The 19,068-nt window shown below is 52.9% G+C and overlaps 1 protein-coding gene across 50 annotated transcripts in view; it reads right to left on the bottom strand.

The window, feature by feature from the left end:
* Window positions 1–19,068, bottom strand: part of EPB41L1 (erythrocyte membrane protein band 4.1 like 1) — a 140,070-nt gene that overhangs the window by 19,676 nt on the left and 101,326 nt on the right. For 11 of the 50 annotated variants that reach the window (XM_063702179.1, XM_019017121.4, XM_019017120.4 and 8 more), the window contains 8 exons: window positions 18,722–18,870; window positions 17,734–17,769; window positions 15,056–15,238; window positions 12,120–12,224; window positions 5,337–7,268; window positions 4,709–4,816; window positions 3,219–3,629; window positions 742–846 (listed from right to left, as the gene is read on the bottom strand). In XM_063702179.1, the coding sequence (XP_063558249.1) occupies window positions 742–846; window positions 3,219–3,629; window positions 4,709–4,816; window positions 5,337–7,268; window positions 12,120–12,224; window positions 15,056–15,238; window positions 17,734–17,769; window positions 18,722–18,870 (3,029 nt within the window). The remainder of the gene's footprint in view (window positions 1–741; window positions 847–3,218; window positions 3,630–4,708; window positions 4,817–5,336; window positions 7,269–12,119; window positions 12,225–15,055; window positions 15,239–17,733; window positions 17,770–18,721; window positions 18,871–19,068) is intronic. The other 39 variants (XM_019017136.4, XM_063702186.1, XM_019017137.4 and 36 more) reach the window with 12 other exon arrangements.

Here is a 19,068-nt window from a genome sequence, read left to right as displayed (position 1 = left end):
TCTTATTTCAGTTCTTGAGAAAAAGGTTAGTCTCAGAGCAAAAAAGCTCCTAGCATTGTAGCTCTTCTGGCCAGGAAAAACCAGGAGGGCATCTATCAGATCCTCAATCTTAACTTCCTAAGTTTAAAAAGCATGGAAGGAGTGCAGGGAATGGACTGGAAGTCGTGGGCCTGTGCCTATGCCTGACGGCTTTCTCCAGGTGGTCAGGATGCTGCTTCTTGTCAAGACACATGATCTTTGGTTTTCTTCTTTCACTTTGTTCATTTTACTGATCTGATGTGGAACTCTAATGCATAAAAAGTGACCCAAGGTGAGCTATTCTGACTGAAGCTGAATTGGGATCTCTCCCTCTTCTCTCCTCAAGCAGCCCCTGAGATACCTCAAGAAACCTCTCCAACTCCTCCAAGCAATGTGAACACCAAGGTCCCAATCCACTAGTCAGTACAGTCCTCCCAATATGCCCAGGAGGAAGGGGTAGACAGGGTCATTCCCATTTTATGGATGGCTAAATGGAGGCTTTAAGAAGTATGGTCTGCCCAGGACAGGAACCTGCTTTACCCGTTGCCCCTCCCCAGAGCTCAGAGAGGACACTGAGGCACAGAAGAGCATCAGGATTAACATATGGGTTCCAGGGAAGCTGAGATTAAAAGAGCTGGCCAAGGGGTTTGGCCACAGCAGTGGGGACCCTACCACCAAATGCCCAATACCCATGCTTAGGGTACATTGGAAGGCACAAGTTACCTGGGTGTTATCCATAGCGGAGACTCTGGTCTGCAGTACGGCCTCCGGCTCAATCTTCTTTCTAATGGCCAGACTGCTGACAGTCATGGTTTCTGTTTTCACGGGCTGTAGGAAAAGGAGGGAGAATGCTCTGTAACTGAAACCCTAGCATGACCCTTGCTCACAGACAATTGCAGTGTGGGGTCTGCAGGCTATCTCCTATCCCCACAGCTGGCCACATCTCTGGAAGGGTACTCTGGACAGGGTAAAAGAGTTGTGGTGTGATATCATAGACAGATAGCCCGCGAGGAGAGCCAGGACCACCACCAGGACCAGGCAGGCCTGCCCTGCGCCCCTGTGCCACACACCCTCATGGTGGCTATATGCTGTTTTTTAGGCTACTATTAGAACATCTATCATTTCATTAACATAGTCTATGACAGGCCCCGGGCTAAGTGTTTTCCTTGTGTACATAATGTCACCAAATCCTGGTGAGCTCACCACCTCTCAGCCGCTTCAGCTGAACTCTTCTATTTTTTTCTTGAGACAGACTCTCCCTTTGTCGCCCAGGCTGGAGTGCGATGGTGCGATCTCGGCTCACTGTAACCTCTGCCTTCCAGGTTCAAGCGATTCCCCTACCTCAGCCTCCCAGGTAGCTGGCACTACAGGCCCATGCCACCACACCTGGCTAACTTTTGTATTTTTAGTAGAGACGGGGTTTCACCATGTTGGCCAGGCTGTTCTTGAACCCCTGACCTCAAGTGATCCACCTGCCTCAGCCTCCCAAAGTGCTGGGATTACAGGTGTGAGCCACCACGCCCAGCCTGGACTCTTCTTTAGAGCAAGAGCCACACATGCTTGGAGGCCTACAGCATCCAGGCAGGAGATGTCAATGAGTGAAGAGGGTTTGAGGACTGGGGTGAAGTAGAGAGCATGTGGGGTCCATTTGGGTATGGCAAGCTGTGACTATGACCTCTGAGTATAGTTTTGTTTTTGTTTTTGTTTTGTTTTTGAGATGGAATCTCGTTCCGTTGCCCAGGCTGGAGTGCAATGGCGTGATCTCAGCTCACTGCAACTTCTGCCTCCTGAGTTCAAGTGATTCTCCTGCCTCCCGAGTAGTTGGGATTACAGGTGGGTGCCACCACGCCCGGCTAATTTTTGTATTTTTAGTAGAGACAAGGTTTCACCATGTTGGTCAGGGTGGTCTTGAACTCCTGACCTCAGGTGATCCACCTGCCTCAGCCTCCCAAAGTGCTGGGATTACAGGTGTGAACCACTGTGCCTGGAGATTTTTTTTTTCTTGTTTTGTTTTGTTTTGTTTTTAAGAGACAAGGTCTCACTCTGTCGCCCGGGCTGGAGTGCAGTGGCACGATCAAAGCTCACTGTAGCCTCGAACTCCTGGGCTCAAGTGATCCCCCTGCCTTCTTGCCTCAGCTCCTGAGTAGCTGGGATTACAGGCACAAGCCACTGTGCCTGGCTGAAGGGGATTCTTATAGATGGTTGCAACCCTGTAACCCAGCCGTTCATCCAGTTAATCATCTATTAGTGCCTAGTATATGCCAGGCCTAGAGGAGCTGCCACCTGGTGGGAGAGCAGGCTTGTCAGCCACTGACCTGACCGCTTTGGATAGTGCTGGAGCATAGGCATTACAGGGCAAGGGGGTAGGGGGGCAATATTTCTGCCCAGGGTGGTCAGGAAAGCAAACCCCTGCTAGGAAACTGACATTTGAACTTGGTCCTGGAACATGATAGGTTTGTAAGGCACCGAAAGGGAGAAAAAAAACCTGCTCAGAGAGTATAGCATGAAGTGAGAGCCCAGAGTGGCTAAGCTCATATTTCAATGCCAGGAATGTTGGGGAAAGGAGAGTGTAGGAGGGAGGTTGGGTCTAGAAGAGATGAGGGGGCAAAGGAATGATATGGGCAGGCGTGCCTTAGAGAAATCCCTTCGCAGCTCTACAGAGGAGACCACAGAGAGGCCCAGAGACAGTCTGTCCCTCCTCAATGACCACATTTCCTCTCTTCCAGGAGCTTCCATTACCACCCTGAGACCCCAGGGCCAGATGGATTTAAACTGCTTCCCCTTCCCCGGGAAGCCCAGACCCCAGAGAGACAAGCCTGGGCCCGGATCAGGAAAAACCATTCAGCTTTCAGACCAGGCTGCAGGAGCCCCCAAGAGTCCACAGACGCATGCTCTCTGCAGGTGCCATGCAACACAGGTGGGGGGGCATGGGGTCAAGAAAGACCAGACTACCTGTCATCGCTCGACTTCAGCAAGCGATGGGGTCACAGGGTTAAAATACCAAGGAGCGCGTGTTAGGGGTAAACCGAGATGGCAAACATGCGAGCACAGAACCATGCTGTTCTGTGGAGGGACAGTCATGCAACACGAGACAGAGCTTCAGGCTGCAGGCTGGGTGCTCAGTCTTCTCACGGGTGGCCCAGGGCCCTCTGAGCATGCGGTGCCCAGCGGGCCCGGCTCTTGAGGAAGCTCCACTGTACCTCAAACTGGGGCATATCCGGGGTGGAGCAGGCCCCTCGATCCGGGCTGTCCTCAATGCCCCCAGACTCATCATCCTGGCTGGGGGCCCCCTTGTTGAGATCCCGGGAGAACACCAGGCCCTCAGTGTCCGAGTCGCTTTTGTCCCGGTCGAGCTCAGGCAGGCTGCGGGAGAAGTCTTCGAAGGCGCTGCCGTGGTAGTCACCAATGACCGTGAAATCCACCTCAGCCTCCAGGCTAGACGTAGAGCTGACCGTGATGCTGGAGCACTTGCGCTCAATGGCCAGGTGGTTGTCCTTCAGGAACACCGTGTCCCTCTCCTGGTCCTGGTCCTCATCGCCCGTGTCACTCTCTGGGGCCCGGGGACGTGGTGGTTTGACTTTCTCCTCGGAGCCCTCCCTCAGCCCTGCTCTCTATGGCCAGATAAAATCAAAAGAATGGGGATGTGGGGTGGGGAGAGAGAGAGAAAGAGAAATCAAGATGGTGAATGTCAGGAGAAATCTCGGGGCTGTGTCGACATCCCGAATGGAAGAGCAGGCCAGGAAATGAAAAACACCCCAGGAAAGGTTCCTTGAAATCATAACAAGCTTAAAAAAAACAAAAACGACTCAAGAGTGGAGATGCCCCTTTCTGAGGGTCTCACACTGATGGCAAAAGCAAGTACAAAGCAAACGTCCTGCCAGTGACTCCCGGGCAGGAGGCTCTATCCAAGGGTATTGGATCTGGGAGCTTATTGGAAGCAGCATTGCACGAAAGGCAGGGATGGAAGCCCGGACCCCAGGCCCATCCGTGCAGGTGGGTGTTGAGAAACAGAAACTAAGGAGGGAGATCCAGGGATTCAGGGAGACCCAGGAAGGGAAGGCAGAGAGGTTGGAGCCAAGAACTTTGAGGAACAAAAGAGGAAGCCAACATGTTTGTCAATTCCACTGAGTCTCCGGGGGAGGGGTCAGCATCGACTAGAGAGAAGAGCAATTCGGGGTCAGGCCTTTTGGGCATGAGCTTCTTGGGAGCTGAGTGCTAAGCCAGCTCCACCCTGGGCTCCATGAGTGGACCACAGGCAGGTCAGGGAGTAGAGTCTCTGGTCCCATCAGTGTAATTGACAACAGCGGGCCAAAGCAGTGCCTCGGGGAACCAGCAACTCTTGTCCGACATACATACCTCTCAACTGGCCTGTCAGGGATTAAACACCACACACACATTTTTGGCTGGTTCATAACATTCTTTTTAAAGACCAACCTAATACCCATGAAAGATTTGTAAAGAACTTGGCTTCTGGTTCTAGGGATTCAGTGGGCTTAGACATTCACTTGCTAAGCGAGCCTCCATTTAGCCAGTTTCTGGAAGGTTGAGAGGTGTGAGGGAGACATTCCAGACAAGCCAGAGTTGAGCAGCACGAGAGGTGCTGCCACAGCAGGTGGGAACCTAAGGCGGCGATGCATCCTGGCCGGGTGAAGGTGACCGGGTCATCAGGGCACAGAGGGGCTGCAGAGACCTGAGGGCCCGAGGGGCTGGCGAATCTCAGGCGCCCCCCCTTCCCAGGGGTGTTGGCTGCTAAGTTGGTGGAGCGCTTCTCTTCCCTGACCGCATCTCCGGATTTGTTCTGGATTAGAGAAGACAGTTAGTCTTAAGGAGGCAGAAAGAAACTTGGCATTGGGACTGAGAGGGAACCAGAAGCGAAGGATGGAAACCTCTGGACTGTCAACTTTCCCAAGGCGGGAGAACCAGGGATGGGAAAGGATGAAGAAAGATCGCTGGACAAGCCAAGCAAGGTAGGCAGGAACCCAGCGGGTATGAGCGGCAAGGCAAAGCAGGTGTGTCATTTGCTGGTGGTGGCGCCACCTTCTCCATGGGGGTTGTGTGACCCTCTGGGCACCAGGTCACACCAAAAGCTGAGGGTCTTTGTGGCCAAGCTAACATGGGCCAAGCAGAGAAGCCCATCATTCAGCCTGAGCTACACCCAGGCCCGTTTAGGGAAAAAACTCACAGGGATGGATAAGCAGCCTCTGATTGCAGAAATGACGAGGGGCCACTGAAACATGCTTCTAAAAACTACAGAGCATGCGGCCAGCCCCCATGGGCGGGGAGCAGCGGTGGGGGCGGGGGCTCACGCGGCCAGTTACCCCAGTTCCAGTAGCTTCTGCCAGCGTGGTTTCACAGCCCGAATCGGGGGACACGGGCTCTAGTTCCGTGTGTGCTTCCTGGTAGGATGCAGAAGTGTCCTCCCTGAAGTGTCTGGTAGCCAGAGGTATCACTGTGGAATGTGTGGCTTTGGGGCTGGCAAAGTCCCCTGGGGGCTGGAGTTGGGCGAAGCCCAGGTCTGAGAGCGTACTCCGCTGCGGCTCTGCTTGTCCCACGGGGGCCTCTGAAGATACGTCATTTGGAAGGGACCTTGCTTCACCCTCACTCATTCGGCGAGTTTCAGCTCCGTGGGTCTCAAATATCCGAATTTTATTGGCCACTGAGGTCTTGCTAATATCTTCTAGGGAGCCCTCTTGGTCCCCAGCCTGGAAAGAGGTCATCTCCCTTCGCTTCCCTGAAGGGAACCCAAACCCCAGAGGTATGCGCCCCTCAGCTTCTTCAGGGACTACTCTGGGCTTTCTGCTGGTGACGGGAGGAGGCCTGCGCTCACCTCCTGTGGCAGGGGACACCACAAACCCTACTTGGTCCTTGGGCTCTGGGCTGGCTTTCGAAAGATGGACATGTCTAAGAAAGGGCTCCCTGAGCTCCGAAGGCTCCCCTGACCCATGGGAGGTTGGGCTTGGAGAAGCTTCCTCCAGAGCTGCCAGGTCCTCAGAATGACCAGGGGAGGCTGGCAGGGGAATGATCACCTCCATGTGAAGAAATGCTGAAGCCTCGCGGTCCTTCAGCTCAGCCCCTCCTTTCTGGGTGGGAACCACTCCCTTCTCTTTGGGTGGGAAGTTGCCTCTGTCTGGTTTGGCTGGCTTCCTGACATTCAGAGGAATGGCCCGAGGAAGGGCGCAGGCCTGGGGGTCGGGATGCATGCCCCGTCCTCTGTGAGGAGGGTGCTTCTTCAGTTCCTCTGTGGGACTTTCCTCAGCCTTTCCCAGCAAATCTCCACTCACGGGGGTCCCTTCCTCTCGGGCTGCGCTGGCTGTCAGGTGGGGAAACTCTCCTTCCACTCCCCACTGGGCATCTTCCCAGCCTTCAGCAAACGTCTGTCCTGCCGGAGATCCCTTCAGGTCACCAGGTCCTCCATGGTTCTTGGGGGTCCCTGCCCCTTCCTTTGGGGAAGCCATGTGGGCTTCGTCCTTGCTCCTGCTGGAAGCAGCAGCAGAAACCCTCAGGTCTAAGGAATTCAGCGTCGGCCTGGGCTCACCTCCGGGAGGGGCATCCAGGCGCCCTTTTCTCTCCTCCAGGGGTGGAGGGAGGACTTGGTCTTCTGAGTCTTTTTCTTCATAATTTAAATAGAAGCTCCTCTCTGCAAAGGAGGTATCAGTTTCATCGCTCAACTCAGCTCTGGCTTCTGCGTGGGCTGGATCCAATAGAAACGACTGGAGTCCTCCCTTGTCAGAGGCTGGAGAGAGGACGTCCACCTCTGCTGGCCTGGTCCCTGGAGCAGTGGGTCTCCCGCAAGTGTGGGGCTCCTCCAGCCCCTTCCTCAGCTCTGTCTGGCCCTCCGGCTGACCATCTGACATGCAGCGGTTCCTGATGGTTGCCTCTCTGGTGTCTGCCCTGAGCTCAGAGCCCTCGAGGAGCTTTTCTGCCAAAGTGTGGCCGGAAGCCAGAGCAGCCCCTCCTGGGCTTTCCCTGATCCAGGGGCCTTCCTCCCCCACTGACTCAAAGTCTTCAGGACTTGCAATCATTTTTCCTTGTTGCTGGGTGTTTGCTCTTCTGTTTCCCACCATTTCTTCTGTGGCCACTTCCACTTTGAACTTGTCCACCAGAACGTCTACCTTGGAGAGTCTGCCGTTGGCAAGGATACCAGCAAGGCCTGCCTGCCTTTCTTCCTGCTGCATGGTGGTCACTTTTAGGAGACCGAGCTCTTCTGGCCTAGTGTACTCTCTTTCTATAAATACCCAATGCTCTGAACCCTGTGTTTCAATTGGAGCAAGAAGAGTTAACATGAAATATCAGGTACCTGAAGAATGGGTGAGTTTTTCCCTTTGTAAGAGGGGACCAATCTACCACTGAAATGTTTGACTTTGGGACAGCACATCCCCAGAACTGGCTGGAGAGAGGAAGGCATGATGTGCCAGCCATTCTCATCAAGGTCCCTCTTCCCATCAGGCACTTGATAAATTATTGACCAATTTTCCTCAACCACTGCCCCCAACTTGATAAAATGGGATGGGGTCTTATGCCCTCCCCTTGTCAGCCATGGGGAAATGGAGATCCACAGATGGGCCAGGACCCTTCCTCTTCCTCTTTTAATAACATAACTGCCACCGTCAGAGGGGAAAGTCATTTCCATCACATGGAATCTTTGAATGTTAGAGTCAAAAGTACTCTTACAATGTTATCCAGTCTCATTTCCATATTGTGTAAATGAGGAAACAGGTCTAGAGAAGGACAGTGACTTGCCCAAGGTCACTGTTAGTAGAAGACAGAGTCAGGAAAAGAAAGCCTGATTTTTGAGGCCGGAGATCTTTGCTAACTTATTTCACAACCATGGAATATGGGTGCCAACTGTGACCTAAGGGCAAATTGAAGGGATGCATTAAGTTCCACAGGCCACAGCCTGAAATCGAACCTTTCTACAAGGGCTTCTGGGAAGAAAGCAGAGTAGTCATGGAGATACCACATGACCACGTTAGTGCCAGGCACCACAATGGCTTAAACAGCTTGAACACTGTGGTGTTCAATTTAAAAGAAACAAATACCAGGGCCCATTCTAATTCTAACAAAACCCATAGAAAGAGCAGAAAAGAACTCAATAGAATGCATCAAGGAAGGGAGAGAGGTAAAGATCTAAGCATCATCGTGCATCAAAAGCACCAGAGGCCAAGCGCAGTGGCTCACGCCTGTAATCCCAGCACTTTGGGAGGCTGAGGCTGGCAGATCACGAGGTCAAGAGATCAAGACCATCCTGGCCAACATGGTGAAACCCCATCTCTACTAAAAATACAAAAAATTAGCCAGACATGGTGGCATGCACCTGTAATCCCAGCTACTTGGGAGGCTGAGGCAGGAGAATTGCTTTAACCTGGGAGGCGGAGGTTGCAGTGAGCCGAGACTGTGCCACTGCACTCCAGCCTGGTGACAGAGCGAGACTCCGTCTAAAAAAAAGAAAGGCCAGGCGCGGTGGCTCACACCTGTAATCCCAGCACTTTGGGAGGCTGAGGCAGGAGAATTGCTTGAACCTGCGGGGCAGAGGTTGCGGTGAGCCGAGATCGCACCATTGCACTCTAGCCTGGGCAACAAGAGCAAAACTCCATCTCAAAAAAAAAAAGCACCAGATCGCAGCACTGTTAGGCCATCTCCCAACAGCCTCTACCTCCCCCAAGAGTTCTTCAAACAATGCCTGGGAGGGGATGATGGACTTCTAGGGTGGTTAGAAAAGCAGGAAGGTCACTGGGTTTTTCATCTTGTGGCCACAGGATACTTCCCACAGAATTTTAATGCAAGTCGGCTATGTGACAGAAATACACAGCTGCCCTGGTAAAGTTGGGGGTGTGGGCGGCCTTAATGCCCTGAGGTACCTCCCTCCTCACTGCCCCAACTAGAGCCCCTCGTGATACAGATATGGAAACTCAGACCTGGAGAAGCATCTTGCCCAAGGCCATACAGGGAGCAAGTGGAAAGGCAGGCCTTGAACTCAGTCTCTGACGCCAAGTTCTGTGAAGTGTGTCCTCTCCACCCTACCATGACCACCTCCACAGGGAGACATGCCCAGAACTTCTCCTGGCAGCAGGAGGGGGAAGGTTTATACGACCATGGACTCCTTTTCAGGTTATGACTTGGTGAGGAGTCTGTTAATCCCACCCCACAGGGAGGAGTCTGTCAGATCCCATAAGATCTGAAACATTTTGAAGGCTCAAGAGAGCATCATAAACCCTCTGTCCCCACTGTGTTTTGAGAAAATCTCTCTGTCAGGGAATCAGAACCCATTAAAATAATCTTGTTCATGGGAAAGCGAGATAAAAGGAAAGGGGGAAGGTCTAGGTAAAGTCTGGGGTGGGTTTCTGAGCTTTTACTTCAGGTCATTAAGCCTTCAGGACCACAGCTCCTGAACCATCCCAAAGGGACGTGCTTTGAGAGCCTACGGAAGCTAGGTCCTTTTGCTCATTTCCTTGAGAAGCAGGTTCCTTCAGCTGCCTCCATTCCAGCTGTACTGACATCCGCCTGGCAATGATGGCCAAAGCTAGTCAATACGCCTCCTTCTGGAACATTCCTGCCCCAATTCTAACTAGCAACTAGGCTAGATAAGCAAGAGTGAGTGGCGCAGGTGCTGGCAGAGAATGAAAAGTAGACTCTGCAGGAAGAAAGGGAAAACGTTTAGTGATTGTTAGTTGCTATGTGCCAGGCAATGCCAGCCCTTTGTCTGAGTTATTAAATTTAATCCAAATGGCAACTTGTGAAGCAGATATCGTTATCCTTATTTCAGAAGGCGAAACGGTATCCCAGAGGGGAGAGGCCATGCGCAAGACCACAGGCTGAGCAGCGGGGGACAAAGTAAAATGTGGGATCCTGAAGAGGAAAACTGAACAAAAAAGAAAAAAACTTCCACGGTGCGAAGGCACGGGTAGAGCCACACACCTGGCCCGAGGGGTTGGCGTGAAAGTCGTTCTAACCCGAATCACAAGATGGGATAATCTTAGGGTAGCCCCAGGTAGCCGCAGCCCCGCAGCCATTCTTTCTCGAGCTAGGGGACCGTCGGTGCCTTGCCCAGAGCGCCCCCTGCCGTCAGGTAGGGGCACTGCAGCAAAGGAAGCTGGCAACAGGGGTGGGGAGAAACAGAGCCAGTTGGGCTCACAGCTGTCTACACCCAAGGCACAGACAGGAAACTCTCCAGCCTGGCTGTTCTCCTGACTCCAGGCTGTTCAGGCCCCTCCTGGAGCTCTGGGTCACATTTTGGGGCCTGCCTTTTTTTTTTTTTTTTTTTTTTTGAGACAGAGTTTTGCTCTGTCTTCCAGGCTGGAGTGCAGAGGCGTGATCTTGCCTCACTGACAGCCGCCTCCCGAGTTCAAGCGATTCTCCTGCCTCAGCCTCCCCAGTAGCTGGGATTACAGGTACGCGCCACCACGCCCAGCTTATTATTATTATTATTATTATTTGTATTTTTAGTAGAGACGGGGTTTCACCATTTTGGCCAGGCTGGTCTCGAACTCCTGCCCTCAGGTGATCCACCCAACTCAGTCTCCCAAAGTGCTGGAATTACAGGCGTGAGCCACCATGCCCAGCCAGGCCTGCCCTTTATAAGAGGAGGGGGTCCAGGGTAAGGGGCCCTCCAGAAACCATTTCCTGGGAGAAAGTGGGAAGAGAGTGAAGTGTTCTAGGGAAGGGGAGGTGTTCAAGTCTCTGAAGGGCTGGCCTGGAGGAGGATGCAGAGCGGCAGCGGGCACCAGCGGGCAGAATGAGACCTACAGGCTGCTGATTTGAAAAGGCAGGTTTTAATTCAACACGAAAACTTCCCAATAGTTAATGGGCTGCCGCCAAGGACAGCAAAAGTGCCTGCTGTGGAAGAGGCTGGATGGACATTTGCAGGAGAATGATGGGGGGGCAGGGTGCAGGTTGTGGGCTCTGCTCCCCAAATGGGCACCTGTCCTTGGTCACAGGAGCATCTCTGTGTCCAGGGCATCTCTCTAGCCCTGTCCTTGGTATGCTGTTGACTCCTGTCCGATTTCCCTCAAGAGAGTGTGTGGATAGTTTTGTTTTTTAGATTGAGGAAAAATTCATAGAGTAGAAGTATGACTTATGTTTTATCACTTATGTAGCTCATTTATGTCTTTCTTAAAGTTCCAGCACGTTTGCAGCAGCTACAGAAGTTTTCTCTGAGAATGGAGAAAGGTACAGGCCCTCAGAGGAGAGCATACATCAACAGGGGAGCGGCAGATATCGGGAAAGAAAGTTCTGCCCAGATGATAGCTCAGTAGCTTCCAACCCCGATCCGATAGTCAATGAAATCCCATCAGAGGAGGGAGCGCAGCCTCCTGCCTGGGCCTGGATTCTATGCCCGGCATCCATGAAGGGCCACAGGAAGTTCAAAGAGCCCTCCACTTGCTGCCGCCCTGGGCATAGAAGCAATGGCCTCCTCATTTCAAACACTTGCCTGACCAATCTCTCTACAACACTAAGGATACTCCTTAGAGAAAGATGTCCACTTTTGCCTGCCTCCTTGATGGGCCCAAGCTCCAGGGGAGTTCAGAGAAGACGCAGGCAGGAGATGCCTGGAATGTCGTGCCCTAACTAGCCACTGCTAGACCATTCAGGCTTCTGAACAGAGAAAAGACCTTAAGGCAGAAGGCATTTGGGTGCCATGACCCCTGACCCTAAGCATAGAAGTCAGAGCCTGCCTCTAGCATGACCCCTGACCCTAAGCATAGAAGTCAGAGCCTGCCTCTAGCATGACCCCTGACCCTAAGCATAGAAGTCAGGGCCTGCCTCTAGAGTCACCTGCCTCACCAGGACCTGAAAGAGGGAGATCATTCCTGCCTCTCCTTCGAGGCCAAAGGCAATGCAGGCTGTTCTGTCTTCCCAGAATGGTTGCAGTCCTGTCCCTCCTGAGAAACAATGGATGAGGGAGGGGCTGGCCCTTTATGGATCTCTGGGATGGGGACATTTCCTTATCACAGCATGGAGACAGCATGGGTTACCCATTGCTTCCATCTGCTTGGCAGAATCTGGTACATTCCCCTCACCCCAGAGAAAGGGTTTTCTTAAGACCACAGAGGGTGGTTCTGGGTGGGCAGGAGGAAGGGGCACAGGAAGGTGAAGACAGTAACCTCAGGAGATGCTGCGAGGCTTTTCTGAGTGAACACTTCCAAGCCTGCGGCTGCTCCAGGCTCAGGTACCAACTCCTGCTGAGAGATGTCCTGGGTCCTCTGGGACTGCAGGGGAGGCCCAGAGCCAGAGGAAAGGGAAAGAGGGAGGAAGGGAAGGAGAGACAGAGACAGGAAGAGAGGGAAAGAGAAAAAGTAGGAGAGAGAGACACACACACAAAGTCCATAAATAGCCCAGCTTTTTAGGTCCCACATCTGTAGGATTTGTGGATTAGGTCAGGGAGTAGCCACTCTGTGGGGTGAGCTCGGGAGGGACTGCCCTTCTGAGCCACTTAAGGGAGGGAGGCCCACAGTCAGCCCCAGTGCCCTTCCCCCATGGCCTGCCCACTCTCATTCCGAGATGTTGGAGCCATATCATTTAGACTGTGGCTCCAGATGTCTCTGGCTTAGGCTATGGTTCAACCCTGCAGTTTGGATTACAGCCCCCTTTAAACACTGAAACTTGGGTTTGGCAAATGGGAACAGTTAAAGTTCCCTCTGTTTTCCCCCTGGCCCAGATGAGGCCCAACAGTATACGAGGAGGCTGCTAGGAATTCTGGATGACACAGGCATCTTCAGGATGCCCCCAACAAAACTGATTTTGGGATCAGGGATTCTAGTCACCATCAGCAACAGCCCCATGACTGCCCAGCACCTTCCAGTTGAGAAAGTGCTTTTATATTAATTATTTCACTCTACTTTCCCAACTACCCTATGGAATGACCATTTTGGTCCTCCTGTAGGTGGACTAGGCAATGCGGCTCAGAAAGGGGAAGTTACCCAAGGAGCCAGTCAATCCTTGTCTATGGCACCTCCCCATCTCCCAAATCTTCAAAGGCCCCTAAATGCCAAGGGGGCCTGTAAGCCAGTTCTGAATGGTCCATAGCTCCAGGGTGAGCTCCTGGACCATAGTTCTTTCCAGCAGTGGACTATACTTCTTGCAGCTGAGCAAGGCTGGGAGGTGGAGCAGAGTCTACCTTTTACTAAGACCCATCTTCTAGCAGTTCCAGCTATCACCAGCAGGTGGGGCACACCCTACACCAGGCTACACTGAGACACTCCAGAGCTCTAGACCTCACTTCCCAGGGCTCATCCTCCCCTTCTCTTCTGGAGACTCACTCTTTCAGTAGCCTCTGCATCCCACCTCGCCCACAGCCAGGCCAAGCTTGGCCAGCCCACATCAGGATTGATTAGGGGCCACGCTGAAGGGCAGAAGAGGATGTTGTTCACTGGATCACTAGACCAGCCTCCGCCACCCAGCCCAGGGTCTTGCTTGTGCCAGAGGCAAACAGAGGCCCTTCGTGGATGCAGAGGTCTGCCCTTCTTCCACGGCACCAGCCTTAAAGGCCCCCAAAGCATCCCTAATTCTGTGACTCACAAACCAGAAAGCCACCCCAGTAGCTCTCTCTGGACTTATGCCTTACTAGACAAAGCCGTCTGTTATCTGGCAGGTTCAGGCCATGGTAGCACTGATCCAATAAAATGCTCTGCTAATTAGATCATGGGTGCATCACCAATTTTCAAAGCATTAGAGGGCAACACACATACAATTGACTCTCTACCTGGTCTTTATGTGATTTGGTCTTGCTCCTAGGCAGCTGTGATTTAATAGCACATACAATAGCCTGGGTCACAAGAAAATTGGGTTCTGGCTCCTCTTCCATCAGCTAAGACACTGAATAAGTCCTTCCTCTTTCTGGGTCTCAGTGCCCCTATCTGTAAAATGAAGGTTCTGAGCAGGTTCCCAGGGCCCTTTCAACTTTTATTTTATTTAGGAAAGGGGAATTTTATTTGTTAAAGAAAAGTCATCTGTGAATGCCTCTAGTTAAATTAGTATGCTTGACTTTAACACTTTGGATTGAAACATGCTTTCTTTATCCTGATTTGAAGTTAACTTCCTCTGTGGAAGAGTCTGGAACTCTCAAGTGAAACAATAACTCACACTGCGCATCAAGGTACTCTGCTAGTCCCTCTACGTGCATTATCTCGTTTAATCCTTACAACATCCCCATGAAGCAGGTGCTTTTATTATCTCTACCCAACGAGCCTCAGAGAGGTTAAGTAACAAGCCCAAAGTCATCCAGCTGGCAGGCAGCGGAGCCAGAATTCAAACCCAGGCAGTGTAAGTCTACACCACAACCGTATTTGAGACCAGTAAGCAATAGCTTCAGGGAGAAAACACCTAAGTATAAACTGGGGTAAATATCGCCAAGATTTAGCAAAGGCTAAAAATACTGACTTGAGAGTCTAAATGCAGTGCTTCCCCAAATCCTAAGTTTATCTCTTCTTCAATCGAGAAAACACCCCACTCTTTCCACTCGGAAAGGCAGGTCATGTGAGATCCTTTTCTGAAGCCTCAGAAGCAGGTCTGATTTCTGTGAAGGGCCCATTCCCCTCCAGTGGACTCCGAAGCCCCTTCTAGGAGGGACCACTCCCCGATCCGTGTTTTCACAATAGGCACAACAGGGTCTGGTTCTGGAGAGAGCTATTGGGATTCTCAAAATGTAGTGTGCATGAAAAGCCTCTGCAGCACTTGTCCAAATGCCGATGCCAGCACTGAGTCCAAATATCTGATTCAGTAGGTCTGGGCTGGGGCCCTGAAACCTGCATGTCTAACCAGCACCCCTTCCCCATTATACTCGGGCTGATGGAAGGGGAGTACGCCAAGCTACCATGAGTCTTGAGTTTTTCATGTTTTAAGTTGGTCTCCAGGACCCAGGATTCCAAGATTTAGTGAATTCATCTCCCTCAGCCTAATCTACCTCCCTCTCCATCCCCACCAGCCCCTAAGCAGCAATGGGGGAAGCATATTGGTGTGGAGGATGAGTGTAAGTCAGGAGGCAGCAACCCAATGTCTCTTTACCCAAGGCCCCTATCGAGGGGTTCAGGGCGACACCTACCTCATTGGCTTTCTCAGGGGTGCCCTTGGGGGAGGGGGAGGCGGGGGAGGAGGGCAGCCTGCGCTCCCGTTCCCAGTCTCGATCCCGGTGGATGAGTTTGCTGTTGGGCTCCTTCAGGGTCCTTTTGAGCTCATTGATGCTGGCCTGGTGCTTCAGCAAGACGTCTTCTGGCTTGTCTAAGAACTAGGGATAGATGGAGAGGGTGGTGGTGTTAGGGGAACAGCTCCAAGCGGGGATGCAGGGTGCAGGGATGATGGCAGCAGTCACCATCACCACCCTCCACCAGCAACGTTATTCCCACTCTGACCTGTGTCACTCTCATGGCAGCCCCAGAGACAAACCAGGGCAAGGAGAACCACCCCAACAGGTGCACATCCCAAGGCACAGAGCACTGAAGATGAAAAAGAGGAGATGTCTAGTCAAGCCACCTTTGCTTCTCCCTTGCCTGGCTCTACAGCCTGTGAACAGCCAACCTCTACCCAAAGCCCACAGGTCTGGGTGAGTTCCCTGTGGTGCTATAAGCCCGGTCTTAGTCACAGAGGTGACTTCCCTCTGTTACAACTAAGGCATAGCAGGCAGCAACTGCCAGAGAGCTATAATAACTCACTAATCCTGTTCACTGGGCTGCTCTGACTCATTCAGGGGCCTCCTAGATCCCTCCTGGATCCCAGTGTCCACTTTCTGGCTGAGACTTGGGCCACTGTACTTAACAGGATGTCCAGTCTGGGCCCCTCCTAGCCCAACATGCACAACTGCTCAGGCCCTGGGGAGGCCCACAGTACAGATCCTCCTCAAGCCAGGGACATCCAGAAGAATGGCCAAGCTCCCACACTAGGGACCAGGGGCAGGAAAAAATTGCATCTAGTCTCCTCTGTGATGGGACACTACCTTCCCCAACCACCCTGGACCTTCCAGATACCTTTCAGGTACTGACTCACCAATAGCAGACAGGGTGAGATACAGCCAGATAGAGAAACTAGAATGCTGTGGAATGTTCAGGCAGATTAGGAGAATTAGAGACCAGGAAGAAGAGCAGTAAGTCCCACAGCTGGGCACAAGAATTGAGCCAGGTATAGCTGGAGTTGTAGGATTCTACCTATATGGGTAGTGTTCCCAGCCAGTGCAGCATGACAGAGTCATCTCCTTAGGTCAAGGGAGGACGAGCTTTGTGCAGGAGCTGGCAGGGACCTGCCAAAAGCTGTTTATCTGGCTACTTCTGGGGCAAAGTGGTGGCTGGCAGCCCAAGGACGCTTATCTGCAAGGCTGCTTAAAAATTCATGTTAACTCAATTCAGGACAAGAAATGGACAATCTCAGCTTATTAAAGTCAGATCAGGTAATTCTAGAAGAACCACTGGAAGGTAAGCTTACCCTTGGACAAAGCTAGAATCTTTCCCTGGGCTTATCTCTGGTACCCAAGGATCCACTATGGCTGACTCCTAAGCTACCTCAGGAAGGAAACCAATCCCAGTGAGGCTCCTGCTTTCCCTCCAGACATCTGTCTGTTCCTCGGGCATCCCTTCCCAAGCTGAGCTGCCCTCTGGACCATAGCTGTCTGAGAAGTCAAACCTGATGGTGCTTGCACAGGGAGAGGGTTTGGGCTGCAATGGGTAGTGAGTCCCAACCTGAGATGTGGCTTGTTGTCTTCCATCACAAACCTGCCCCACTGCCTCCGTGGGTGTGTTATGTCCCTGAAGGCTGTAAGGAGCAGTGGGATCCTTGGGTCCTGGGATCCCTAAAGGTTAAGGGCATTGGAGAGACCTAGTCTGAATGCTTTGCTGTTCAGACAGGGGACTGGGGCCTGAGGGGAATTTCCCAAGACCTTCAAAGAGTTGGTGGCAGAAGTGGGGTTGAAACCCAGATGTCAGGACTCCAAGGCAAGGCTCTTCTTATGTCCCAGTCTCTAGCCCTTTCCCTTGGCAGCCCAAGAATAAACCCACTTCTCTTGCAGTTAAAGTTCAGATGAAGAGTTGGTGACTGTGTGAGAGGGAAGAAGTGGTTAACATGGAAGGAATAATTTGGGGGAAGCAACAAATGGGAAGAAGACGAGGAAAGGAGGAGAAAAGGAGGAGGTTTTTGCCATAGCGGAGCAGTAGTCGACCCTGCCTGGGGGAGGTGTAGGACTGGAGTTGGGGCAGATGCAGGTGTGCTCTGAGGCACCTCCCTCCCCGCCCCCCCAATCCCCACTCCCACATCTGACTGCCAATAGATACAAAAAGAAGCTAGGGGTGAGGACACAGGGGACACAGACGAGATGGAGGCGAGACCAAACAGTGCTGTCGGGGAGGAGATGAATCTAGGGAAGGGTTGGGTCAGGGGACATGTGCTAAATGAAAGCACAGAATGGCCTGGAAGAGCTGGTGGTGCAGGTGGGATGGTCAGCAGGTGAGCTGCAAGTATGGAGGACCGGGTGAGCTGGGGAGAGGGTGGGAGGGCTGAGGAAGGAGGGAGAGATGGCCGATTGGCCAGGAGAGTCTAAGAAGGGAGCTGGAGAGATAAGCTTAGCGGGTGGCGGAGTGGGGAGCAAGGATGGCTGCAGAGGGGGATGGCTGGGGAGCAGAGATGAAGTTGAAGCTGAGATGGTGCCAGGGAAGTGAGCCTGGGATGGACTGTGGGATGGTGACAAATGAGCTAGGGATGGGAACGGCTGGGTAGGGAGGGACAGGTCCCATGCAGTACCTCCTGCTTGTGTCTCGGCGTGGTTTCCTGCTCCGGCTAGTGGGATGTGGTAGGAGGGAAAGAAAGCAGCAGGGTCAGTAGAGCAGATGGATTAGAGATACCACGATGGGCTTGGTCCAGCAAGGAGCCCAGAGCACGCACACTCGACCAAGTGGAGGCCAGGGCAGCTGGGTGGGCCACCAGCAGGGCAGTGAGGTAGTCAGAAGAAGGTACAGGTGTGAAGCAGGGTGCTGTCCCAGGAAGGCAGAGAAGGGAACTAGAGGCCAAGTGGGCAGAGCCACACTGGGCAGATGGGATGTGAGAATGGAGTTCCCTGCTCTCGCTGTCAGTGGGAGCATGTTCAAGGCCCTGTGCTCACAAGGTAGATGGAAAGAAACCTGCTGAACAACTATACCAAGAGGAAGCTCTCCCTGGCCTGTGTGTGTGCATGTTGTTTGCACGTCTGTGTGCATGGATCTAAGGGTGACGGGTGCATACATCTGTTATTAAATGAGTGTGAGGCTGAGGTCATGCAATTCTGCATGAGCGTGTACACACAGATACTAGGAGTGTGTGTGTGCACCTGAGTGGGGCATGGGGAAATAGGAAGGGGACACACTTGAACCTCACACTCCTAGAGCTGTTGGTGACACCTGGTCATGCTCTGAGGAGGAAGAGAGTGGTGCAGATCCAGATCCCAGTCAGAGGGGCAAATTAAGAGTGTGCAAAAGGAGGCCTGAGTCCTCTAGGGGACAGAGTGCCCCTCTGGAAAAGTAGGGCAAAGCTGGGGAGAGTATAGGACAGGCAGCATGCCCACTCCCATGCCCACCCCATCCCAGCAAGGGCCAGGTATTGAGAGATGACCCAAAGGCAAGGCCCTGCCATGGTGCACTCCATAGTAAGGGTGCTTGGCCACAGCTGGAGGCACGTGAAGGTCAAGGCGGAGGCTAGACCTCAGGTCAGCCTCCTGATCCCCAGGGCAGAGAGTATGAGAAAGCCAGGCTCCTACCTTTAGCTCCTTGATCTTGGTTGGAGTCCTGACCTCTCCCTCCTCAGCCTCTGACCGTTGCCCCCCAGACTCGCCATCCTCATCCCGCTTGTCACCGTCAGGCCCTGCATCGTGGTTCTCGCTGACCGAGGCTGGGCGGGAGAACTCTGCTGAAGTGGGTGGAGATAGCCAGGCAACCATGTGAGACCCCTCCCAGAGAACAGACAGAGAACCAGCCCAGCCCTGCCCAACCACGCCTGGAGTGGAGCCAACTCTTCCACACCCCTCACCCATTGCCCAGAGGGGTGAAGTAGACTTCTGATCACATGGCCAGTGAGTGGCAGAGCTGCCTCCCAGCCCAGGACTCC

Source organism: Gorilla gorilla, chromosome 21 (genome assembly GCF_029281585.2).
Source record: "Gorilla gorilla gorilla isolate KB3781 chromosome 21, NHGRI_mGorGor1-v2.1_pri, whole genome shotgun sequence".
NCBI classification, from domain to species: Eukaryota; Metazoa; Chordata; class Mammalia; order Primates; family Hominidae; genus Gorilla; species Gorilla gorilla.
This window is presented reverse-complemented; position numbering and strand designations above follow the sequence as displayed.